The sequence below is a fragment of the Staurois parvus genome, unplaced genomic scaffold (assembly GCF_062004578.1).
Source record: "Staurois parvus isolate SC_StPar_1 unplaced genomic scaffold, SC_StPar_1.0 ptg000013l, whole genome shotgun sequence".
Classification (NCBI taxonomy): Eukaryota; Metazoa; Chordata; class Amphibia; order Anura; family Ranidae; genus Staurois; species Staurois parvus.
The window spans coordinates 14,106,314-14,118,648 of NW_028317809.1; the positions used below are offsets into that span (position 1 = coordinate 14,106,314).

The following is a 12,335-nucleotide window of genomic DNA, read 5'->3' on the forward strand; positions in this document are numbered from 1 at the left end:
TATAATAAAACATACCTCTTGTGCTCCATCTGTGTTGCTTAGAACTGAAGCAATCTGCAAAGAACAGACATGTTAACACTTAAGAGGATTTACTCAATTACTCCTATTTCCTAGTTTTACATAGACTTGTTATGTATATGTGTGTCTCCCAAAAAAGCTAAATTGGCCCTATACTTCTGTCATCAGATTTGTGAAATCTAGGATAATATGTTCTGGAAATACACAATGTGTACAGCATGAGGGTTTACAGCAAGTGAACTCTAAAGAGGTTTAGAAATTGTCAGTGTGCTATCACAGCCCATGTTCAGCTATAATTATTAAAACAGTGTATGTGATGCACAGGTAGAGAGATACCAGTGAATACCTTTGCTCCAAGATCTTCCTTTCTGAATCCCAAAAGTTCCAAGTACTTGCCACGGGAATCGTCCTCAAAGTTCACCTAGGAAAGTAAAAAAATCAGTGTAGGAAATGCCAGATCTCTGAAATTTTGCATCTTCAGACAAAATCCTTCATAAAGATGTTTCTGAGATTCCCACAGCTACCCAGTGATAACAGATTACTACATGAGAAGTATTAATAATACCATGAAAATATAAAAACTGAGCCTCAAAAAGTAGTTTCTGAAAGTCGAAAGAATATTCAGTGCAAAGACTTTAAATAAGAAGTCCTTTTTTCTAAAATGCATTCGTTAATATAAGCAAAATAAAACATATTAAAGAAAAAAAAAAGTAGGTATATCCCTAGGAAAAAAAGTAAACTCTTATTTCACTGTTTTGTAAAATTTCATAAAAAGATACTAATGAGGCCCTGTACACTCTCTACAGCCCCTTTCATACGAGCGGAATGATGGGGTCCGCCTCTCCGTTTTTCAGGTCCCATCGGTCCATCCATAGACTTCTATGGACCAGCGGATGTCAACGGACACCCGCCGGCATCCGATCCGATTCTGTACGCCAAAAACAGTCAGATGGGGATCCGTTCCCCATCCGCCCAGTGGATCAGATGAAAATCAGGTGGAAATGGACAGGCGGTCCATTTCCATCCGACCGTCCCATTGAAAACAGCGGGCAGTGTCTGTGTCTGCTCTGCAGCAGCAGAACGAACAGAGACCTGTCATCTGCCTGCTCAGCGGGGATCAGCGGAGAGATCCCCCACTGAACAGGTGGATCACGCTGACAGATCCGTCCCGTCTGAAAGGGGCCTACAATAATCTACTTAGTCAATAGGTTCTGGTTACAGAGCCAGCACTTGAACTGCCATCTATGATTATTCCACATGATAGCATTCAAGAGAGTAAGTCAGTAAGCATTGGAATCAACAATGTTAGCACACTTACTGTATGTGTTCATTAACGTTTGAAATGCATATTGTTCAAAAACGAAGTAACCTCATAGATCTGAGGAGCTGCTCTGCCACTACAAATAATATGACCAGATGGTCAATGCAAATAATTGTTACTTGAGATATTGTCAACTAGCCAGTAGTCTCAGTGGTCTGATGTCACAAACAGTCTCATACTTCCAGAAGAGCGAATGTTCTGACAATGTACAGTATAACCAATATTACTGAACTAATTAAAAAAAGTCTTTGCCTTCTTGAATTACATGATTTGTGCAGTCAATAGCCCTAAACATGGAGGTGAAAGTGGGGGATTTAAGAAAACTTTAGAAAGCAAGAATTGTATTCACTGATTACACAACCTACCAAAATAATAACAAAAAAAAAACTTTTTTTTTTTTTTTTTTTTGGTACCTTGCTTAGATGTGTTCTTGGCGTTATTTGGGGCACCGATTCAGAAAATTGTATTGGCTAGGCTGCATCAGCTCTACTTTCTTGTATTTAGTGACGTTTATATAATTGTTTAGTCAGTTTTTGAAAAGATCTTGCTGATCAACTTGTTCTTCTGTTAGCTAGTTTGTGTTTTTGTGTACAACAGGGGTGCTCAACCTATTGAACAGCAAGGGCCACTTAAGTGATTTTGGTAACCGGTCATGGGGCACAATGAACTATGGGGTTATACCACCCCCCAAAATGCAAATGTAAACAAGCCCTTACTGTCCTGAGCCCCTCATAAGGCTGCTTTCGCACTGTTGTGCCGCAGTGCACTTGCGGCTTGCTTGTGGGTTAGCTGTGCTGAGTCACAGACTTCTATTACATTTTGCAGGAGTGGTGCACTTTCTGAAAGAGCATCAAATATCCACAGGATATATTAGAAGTCTATCCCTCAGAGCAGCTAACCCAACTTGCGAATCAGTGTGAAAGCAGCCTAATCACCCCTTTTTTATAAGTCCTAATATGCCCTTTGCAAAGGTGCAGTGTATACAATGTTTAATGCACTGACCTTTTCCTCTTCCAGCTTTTGCTGGCATCGCTGCCCAGGCTGATAGAAAGGATTAGTGCACTTGGCATCACTTTGCCTGGGACATGAGCCAACTCTACAGAGGAAGCATCGGCCTATGTGGCTCCTGCTCCCTCTGCACCCGCCTACCTCCTCTGTTGCTGGCTCCATGCACTCTGATGCTATGGGATAACGGGTCAGAAAGCTGTTGACCTCATTCTGGGCTTGCCAACCCGTCACCTCAGAGCATGGGCATGCTCTTCCCTAGTTTGAGGTCGCAGGCCACATCAGAGTGCTCAGCGGGTCACAGGTTGAGCACCCCTGGTGTACAAGTTAGCAGACATAGTGAGAATGTTTACATACTTACAACTGTAAGTTTTATATTGAAAACATCATGTGTATATTGCCATGCATATCGTTTTATTTTTGCAGATCGATCTGTACAAATGTGTTTCATTCACACTAAAATACACTAAAAAAAAGAACACTAAAATAAAGTATCCTGATTTTTGACAGGCGACCAGAGTGAAGAGTGGTATATGGCATTTATGTTGCATCTCAAAATCTAGAGCTGAAAAGGGACACATTTGTGGAATCAGTGGCTCAAATATACCCAGGAACAGGTCTAACATTCAAGTCACCAAAATGTGTGATGGCAAACACAGTTTTGCCTTAGGTTATACTTAACTCAAGCAAATATAGCCAAAATGTAAAATATATAATCCCCACCCCATGGAAATTGTTGACCTCTTCAAAATATATGAATGGGCAAACAATAGATCTTTGTTTAAACAGTGTCTACAGAAATAGGAAATATACGTGAATGAAAAATTTGTTTTTTGAATTATTCATTCAACAAAAATATCAATAGCTGTAATGGTGTACTGTGGAAAAAGTAATCATTGGCTTTTGAAGTTGTTATTGCCCCTGTTGCCGGAATGACTTCTTAGGCTTGTAACACTGCCCACAAGTCTCTGACATCAACATTTTTTATCACTTTTACCAGCAAGATTCCTTCAGTTGCAAGAGGTTTTGCGAGTTTACTTGCATGAACTGCACATTTTAATTGGAATCAAATCAGGCTTTCAGTAGGGCAGTCCAAATCCTCTATCCCTTCACTTTGAGCCATTCCTCAGATTTGCTAGTGTGCTTTGGATCACTATCGTGTTGAAAGACACATTTCCAATTCAACTTTTGGACAGATGGCCTCACATTAACATCAAGCAAACTTTGATATGTAGAATGTAAAACCTGAGTGCTAAAAATAGAGTGCAATAAATCACTGTGCAACAATAAAAACAAACCACATTAAACAATATCAAAATGAAGAAAAAGTCCACTAAATCATAAATTCTATGCCACCACGTGGCTAACAAAGTTTCCTTAAAAGTTAAATCACTAAAAAGGTTTCCATGCATTCATCAAAAAACCTCACCCTATGTTTTTGTGTTACTTTCCAGTACTCCTCCACCACCAACACAGAGAACTCACCTGATAAATATGACCACCCACTAAAGGTCAGCCATAATGCGCCTGCTGTATTTATATGGCACCATCCACCAAATCTTTGAATTAGGTATTCCACTTGTCACATGTATCATACCACATAAAAAAGGAAGTAAAGGGAAACCTCCATAGCTTAGAAGGGGCAGGCCAAGAAGCGACGTCATCTCGCACGCTACACCCGGAAATAACGTTATACACCCAGGACACAGTCATCACGCATGCCTATGGAGAGGATAGCCGAGACTCCTATGTGATTATAACGATATGCAAATTTTTGAGTAGACTGTATTATTATAATATCAAAAGTATTATAAGGTTTTATGCTTTACTTGCTCTTTTATGTGGTATGATACATGTGACAAGTGGAATACCTAATTTAAAGATGTGGTGGATTGTGTCATATAAATACAGCAAGCATTTTATGACTGACCTGTCTTGGGTGGTCATAGTTATCTGGTGAGTTCTCTGTGCTGGTGGGGAGGAGCACTGGAAAGTAGCACAAGAACATAGGGTGATGTTATTTTGAAGAATGCATGGAAGCACCTTTTAGTGATTAACTTTCACGAACACTTTGTTAGCCACTTAGTGGCATAAAATATATTATTTAGTGGACTTTTTCTTCATTTTGATATTATTTAATGTGGTTTGTTTTTATTGTTGCACAGTGATTTATTGTACTTTATTTGTAGCACACAGCACTGTAAAGATTTAGTTTGGTATTGTAGAGTGTAGGGGCACTTTGATTACAGACACTTTTTTGTGCACATATGCATTCAATCTAGCGCGCATAACATAATATATGTAGAATGTATAGTTGACTCAGTGACAGTGAGCTTCCCAGTCCCTGAAGTAGGAAAGCAATCCCAAACCACAACATTTCCTCCACCATGCTTCACACAATTGTTAAGATATAATAGAGGGCAGCTAATAAACATACCTTTAGGAAGGACCACACATTTTTTTCAAAGGCATTTTTGGCTTCATCGATCTTCTTTTGGCAGTACTCTAGAAAGGCACCAGTACTGACCACATCCTGTAACTTGTTAGAGCGGCTGAGGAACTCCTGTTCTGTCACCACCTGACTGACATAGACATTGAAGTGTTGAGCTTGTGGATGCTGTTGCGTTGGCTGAGTTTTCTCTGCCTCAAACGTTACCAGCTTTCCACCAAACTGTGTAAAGAAAGAGAGATTAAAAAGGGGTCTTAAAACATATACAAGGGGGCTTAAACATGCAGCTTCTAGTGCACCAAAAAAACTAATCTTTAAGATCAAGAACGAAAGATACTTTGGATATTTTCCTCTGAAACCTTCATAAAGAAGTAAATATACTTTGCCCAAAGATTTTGCTATGGTCCACATCTGGAAAGCAATCACACATCTCACCATGCCAAAAATCTCAGAATTACACTGTAAATTTGCTAAAGACGTTTTCTTGCAGGTGGTCTGAAATCTTTTCAGTTCGAAGAAAACATCAACTTTTGTCATCACTGCAGAGTTTCAAAGACTAGCTATAAAAAAAATGTATGTTTTAATTGCTATGGAGTGTAAAACAACTACTGATTACTAGTTGCTAGATAAAAAAAAAGTTGCACTGGACATCCAGTTGCATGACCCAACAATTAGACTTTCCTGTACCCTTGATGGTTGCCTTAAAGAAAACCTTTGAAAGGAAAAACATGCCTGCGAACACTGCATGGCTATTATGCTGATCTTCTCCTTCATGATCATGTAAAAGTGAAACTATAAGTGGGCGCTTACATACCCTATAGAAACCCTGCACTTACTCTCCAAATACCATAAACCAAATAAAAATGAAAAGGAATAAAAGAAATATGGCGCCTTTCCTCCAAGCTAAATTACTACCTGTGCAGAACCATAATATTCATATAATGCCAAAAGTGAAATGCAAATATGATGAAACCTTATGTACACCTGCACCATATAGGTGCATTGAAATATTTTTGTAGCTGCCCCTTTAAGAGCACCTAGTGGTGCTCCTAGTTGTGAAAGTGAAACAATAAATTGGCGCTTACACTCCTCACAAACACTCCGCACTCAATCTCCAAATACCATAAACCAAAATAACAAACAACCAATGGTGCTACATGCAGTCCAACACCAATATGGCAATACTGTTTCTGTGCCATCAAATCTTCCCAAAGTGCTTCACCTCTTGTGTCACCACAGTGCACTCACTAAAGATCCATGAGCCTCTTATTTGTAAGAATAGGTCATAAGTCGCTGTTTGAGCCAGATGCTCTCCAACTGCTGTTCCTCAGTTTTCCTCCAAACATCCTTTGTACCCGATGTTTCTCCATCAATGTCACCCAAGGACCACAAAAGCAGAGTCTCTCATTGTGCAGTATATAATTAAAACCTGGCAATAAAAATTATTCACTTTTACACTTACAAAATGTGGTGCCCAATATCTCAGCACCAATACACTCAGCGCCGTTCCACTTCCTGGATGTTTTTCTTAGGGGGGTCTATGACATTTTTAGCTATAATATTCCTTATCCCTGGGGCTCTTTTATAAATTAAATTAGGTGTTTTTGGTAGGATACTCTTCAGGGATTGGTCTGTTAGTAAAATCAGTCACTAAAGATCCATGAGCCTCTTATTTGTAAGAATAGGTAATAAGGCGCTGTTAGCCCCAGATGCTCTCCAACTGCTGTTCCTCACTCTTCCTCCAATCATCACTTGTCCTATGTACCCAATGTTTCTCCATCAATGTCACCCAAGGACCACAAAAGCAGAGTCTCTCATTGTGCCGTATTTAATTAAAACTTGGCAATAAAAAGTATTACATTTGACACTTACAAAACATGGTGCCCAATATCTCAGCACCAATACACTCAGCGCCTGTGCACTGCCGTTCCACTTCCTGGACCTCGCCATGAGTTCCAAATACCAGAAACTGGAAGTGATGAAGGGATATGGCCAGAAAAACCGTAAGCAGCCTCTACATGTTTCGTCGTGTGGCATCCTAAAGAAGTCAGCCATGTTCCCATAGATATATATAGTATGCCCTGGTTACTGATTGATCAGAGAAAATTGGTCTCCAACAAAATGGATTCTATACGGTTTTCGGTTCTCATAAAAACTGCATATCGTTGTATGAACTAGTGCCGACATTTACACATCCAATAGCATACATGAATATATAAAAAACTATTGAGAAAATATAGATAAAAATGTTTATTAAGTATAAGCTATTAACCTGTGTGCAGACAGAGTTCATATGGTTTCTTCATGCACTGAGCAACCATACCTCATTGGTTCCTCCACCAAAGCACAAATGCCATCTAGTGTTCAATATAAAGATGACCACCTAAATGCACTAGTAATTTTGTAATCAACATCTAAAATCCCTGCTCCCACACTAAATTTCTCTAGTCTTACCAAAAATCTAAATCTAAAACCTAAAAATTGAATGGATGAAAACCTACTTAAAATCCCCCTAGAAGCCCCCTATTAAACCCCTTATTATAATCTATTGGGCATAAAACATATTTCCCTTTACTGAATTATTAGGTTTTGGCTTCTAAGTCTGCCCATTCGCATTTATTCTTCACTTTAATGCCCTACAGGAAGCCCCCCACTATTTCTCCATATGGACCCAATCGTGTTCTCAGCCCCAGAATACCTAGTATTGGCTATTCCTTTTCAAAAATCAGTAAGAAGGCAATTTAAAGCTATATCTATATTTAACACTTGTGGTGCCAGATAATCCAATTCATATATCCATCTCGTTTCATTTCGTAAAATTTCTTTCACAAGATCACTTCCTCTCCAATGCCTGGTTGCCTTAACTATACCTATAAAGGAAAGATGAAAAGGATTATGTGCTACCCTAATGTGGTTGGACAGACTATGTTTTCCATACCCATTTTTAATGTTAGTAATGTGTTCTCCAATACGTTTGGATAATTTTATGGTTGTGCGTCCAATGTAATATAATCCACACAGACAATAATTAGGTATGCAACATTCTTACTATAACACGTGATGAATTTCTTTATATCATATCTTTTACCTGTGGTGGAGTAAAACTCAGGTATGTGCCTGTTTTTTAATTTTAGTTCTTTTATAGGCCTTACACCTTCTGCACCTAAAAATCCCTTTCTTTTCTAAAAATGTTACATTTTTCTTAGGGGGGGGTCTATGACATTTTTAGCTATACTATTCCTTAACCCTGGGGCTCTTTCATAAGTGAAATTAGGTGTTTTTGGTAAGATACTCTTCAGGGAATGGTCTCTTAGTAAAATTGGCCAATATTTCCTAATACTTTTTTCCACCCTTCTATAGTGAGTGTTATATCCAGTTGTGAAGGCCATATCAAATTTTAATTTGCTTTTCTTTTTTTGTTTAGTTAATCTCTCCCAATCCATTTTCCTTTCCAGGTCCCTAGTTTTTTCCAACTCCTTTTCTTTATATAACTTCTCTAGAAAAATACATAAAAGAAAACATGATACCTAGAAGGCTCGGTGGGACATTAGCCCCTAATGATGGAATAGAGGACCCAGAACTGCTGAAAGAATGGTATCAATTTTTCAATACCTGTGAACAAAAATTACTCAGTATGATCTTGCAGAGGAGAAAAACTAAGTTTATACTTATTGAAGATAAAGTTAAAACCTTGAAAGAAAAAAAAAATATACCATTTGAGGACACACAAGAATATAAAACCCAGGCTCAAAAATTACAGGAACATCTACAGAAATTTGATAATGAGACTAAAATGAAAAAAATTAAAAAATATCAAAGGGATTTCAGGGACTACAAAAAACAGAAGGATTATAATTGGCAAGAGGATGATCAGGAATTACACTCCAGTAGATAGAGATGCCATCCCACAAGATAACTATAGAGAGGAATCATGAGGAACATGAGTAAAAAAAAAAAAAAACCTATACCCATAGTGGACTCAAAAATAAATCCACATGTAATCCCAGAACATTATCCCATCAATATACTGAAGGGTTTAAAATTCAGGTTCAAGAAGTTTTGTCCAAAAAGAAGGGAATAAAACATTTGAGAAGGGATAAAAGCCCTTGAACATAGGAATGGAGTGCTAATACGGCCAGCGGACAAGGGGGTGGTTGTTACTCTGAAGAAAGAGGACTATGAAGGAGAAATGAAGTGGATACTAAGTGATAGGGAAACCTATAATAATTATTAGGAGACCCAATGAAACAACTTAAAAAAAAATGAGATGGTTGGGTTAAAAAGGAATTTAAGAAGAAAAATATTGGATAAGAAAGAGGTCAAATATCTAACACTTAAAGCCCCAAGGATCCCAGTTATATACCAGGTCCCAAAAATTCATAAAAATAAAACTAAACGATAAAACTAAACCTCATGGCTGACCCAATATTAGTGGAATAGGGTCTCTTTATTCCAGACTTGGGGAATATATAGACATTTATTTACAGAAACTAGCTAGTAAAGTACGGCTTCCCTTAAAGACAGTAGAGAATTTATTAATATGCTTAAAAATATTCCAGTACAGAACAATACCATACTAGTCGGACATAGAGTCCCTATATACAAACATTTAGCAGAAAGAAGGCTGAAGGCAGTAGATTGGGACATAATAACGTTATCTAATATTAACACCACCCAGAGGTAATTTTTTATTATTATTATTATACAGTATTTATAAAGCGCCAACAGTTCGCTCAGCGCTGTACATTACAAAGGGGGACAGTACAATAACAATACAATGTGATACACGAGGGGTTCGAGGGCCCTGCTCTTTCGAGCTTACAATCTAGGAATTTATCCTTGAGGGTCTTGAAATGGCAATGGCCAATATTTATTTTTGGTTTGGGGTGATTTCTACAATCAAGTGAAAGGGGTGGCTATGGGAGCCCGATATGCACCAAGTGTAGCCAACATTTTCCTGAACAAATGGGAAGAGGAGGAAGTCTTTTCCAAAGTATGGCCCCAGCTTAGACTATATAAAAGATATATTGATGATATCTTTATTATTTGGGAGGGAGACCGGGTGGAATTAACATGATTTTTACAAGGGTTAAACAGTAACCAGTATGATAATAAATTTACTAACACCGTGACTAATGAGATGGTACACTTTCTACATCTTGAATTCTGGGAGTACCATCATTTCAAACCCACACCTATTTGAAAGAAACGGACAGGAACGGGTATATCTCTATTAGGAGCTGTCAACATCCGGGATGGGAGACAGCCATCCCGAAAGGACAGTTTATGAGAATTAAAAGAAATTGTTTACAAGATAAAGATTTCATGGTTCAATCAAATATATTAATACAAAGATTTAGGGCAGGGGTAGCCAACCTGTGGCTCTCTAGCTGTTGTGGAACTACATTTCCCATGAGGCATTGAACATTACAAAACTGACAGTTACAGCTATGACTTGCAGAGGCATGATGGAACTTGTAGTCGTGCAACAGCTGGAGAGCCACAGGTTGCCTACCCCTGGTTTAGGGGAAAAGAATATAAACAAAAGGTGTTGGAAAAAACTACTAGGAAGAAATTAACTAAACAAAAATAGAAAAGCAAAGTAAAATGTGATATGGCCTTCATAACTGGATATAACACTCAATGTATAGATCTTGAAAAAAGTATTAAGAAATATTGACTGATTTTACTAACAGACCAATCCCTGAAGAGTATCCTACCAAAAACACCTAATTTAATTTATAAAAGAGCCCCAGGGATAAGGAATATTATAGCTAAAAATGTCATAGACCCCCCCCTATGAAAAACATCCAGGAAGTGGAACGGCGCTGAGTGTATTGGTGCTGAGATATTGGTCACCACGTTTTGTAAGTGTAAAATTGAATACTTTTTATTGCCAAGTTTTAATTATATACTGCACAATGAGAGACTCTGCTTTTGTGGTCCTTGGGACAGTGATGGAGAAACATCGGGTACATAGGACAAGTGATGATTGGAGGAAAACTGAGGAACAGCAGTTGGAGAGCATCTGGATCAAACAGCGACTTATGACCTATTCTTACAAATAAGAGGCTCATGGATCTTTAGTGAGTGCACTGTGGTGACACACGATGAAACATGTAGAGGCTGCTTACGGTTTTTCTGGCCATATCCCTTCATCACTTCCGGTTTCCGGTATTTGGAACTCATGGCGAGGAAGTGGAACGGCAGTGCACAGGCGCTGAGTGTATTGGTGCTGAGATATTGGGCACCATGTTTTGTAAGTGTCAAATGTAATACTTTTTATTGCCAAGTTTTAATTAAATACTGCACAATGAGAGACTCTGCTTTTGTGGTCCTTGGGTGACATTGATGGAGAAACATTGGGTACATAGGACAAGTGATGATTGGAGGAAGAGTGAGGAACATCTGTTGGAGAGCATCTGGGGCTAACAGTGCCATATGACCTATTCTTACAAATAAGAGGCTCATGGATCTTTAGTGAGTGCACTGCGGTGACACAAGAGGTGAAGCACTTTGGGAAGATTTGGTGGCACAGAAACAGTATTTCCATATTGGTGTTGGACTGCATGCAGCACCATTGGTTGTTTATGTTATTTTGGTTTATGGTATTTGGCAATTGAGTACGGGGTGTTTGTGGGGAATGTAAGTGCCCACCTATAGTTTCTCCTTCATGATCATACTGCTTTCAATATCTGACCTGGTTTCAGCCAATAAAATCATAAATGTCTAAAGTGGCTGAATGATAGGAAAAAACAGTTGTTATGCAAGGCACAAATGGCAAAATAAGGCCTGTTGTGTTTGAACTAAAATGTGTGTCCTGCAGAAGAAGTAACTGTACCATGAGTGAAGAGGATGCTGCAATCCTGTTGTAGCGCAACTAACCCAGATATGAATCTGCTTCTAAGGTTATTGTTCCACAGTGAAAGTTACAACATTACAGACTAGGCATCTGTTTTACTTCTTTCCAATTCACTCAGAATTGCGTTGCTAAAATTAGTTTTTAGTGTGTTAGGAGGCCTATTTAAATGGGCTGCTGCAATGCAACACATGCAAATGCTCCATAAAGATGTAATTGTAGCCCTTTTTAGTTACCACTTTAAAATTATTCTGGTCAGGGATACATGTCAATGGACATTCTAGTCAAATGCTGCATTTTTCCATTCAAATGCATGCAGCGGAGTTCAAATGAAAATGCAGCCTCTGAACACACACCTTAAATGCAGGGAAACAACGCCCCTGTACTTGAGCCCTAAATTAGCGAAAATAAATAACAATACAAAAGCCCTATTAAGTGCAAGTAGTATTACTACTAAGGCAGGGGTGGACAAAATTAATATGGCATTCAGGAGCCAGCCTGTCCAATCTAGAAGCCATCAGGATTTGCTTTGGGAGCCAGCTTCATTGATGACTAGAGAAAACCTAAAAAGTTAGGCGTCAGCTGTAATTTTTAAGAAGCCTTGTACACAGCAAACAGTCACACTGCACGGTACAACAATAAACCTACAACTTTAACAATTAGGCACTTCCCTGCATCAATGA

The 12,335-nt window shown here is 38.5% G+C and overlaps 1 protein-coding gene across 7 annotated transcripts in view; it reads right to left on the reverse strand.

The window, feature by feature from the left end:
• SEC31A (SEC31 homolog A, COPII component) overlaps window positions 1–12,335 on the reverse strand; it is a 113,497-nt gene that overhangs the window by 42,699 nt on the left and 58,463 nt on the right. For all 7 annotated transcript variants that reach the window (XM_089675902.1, XM_089675922.1, XM_089675887.1 and 4 more), the window contains exons 11-13: window positions 4,782–5,015; window positions 365–439; window positions 16–54 (exon numbers count right to left, since the gene is read on the reverse strand). In XM_089675902.1, coding sequence (XP_089532028.1) covers window positions 16–54; window positions 365–439; window positions 4,782–5,015 — 348 coding nt within the window. The remainder of the gene's footprint in view (window positions 1–15; window positions 55–364; window positions 440–4,781; window positions 5,016–12,335) is intronic.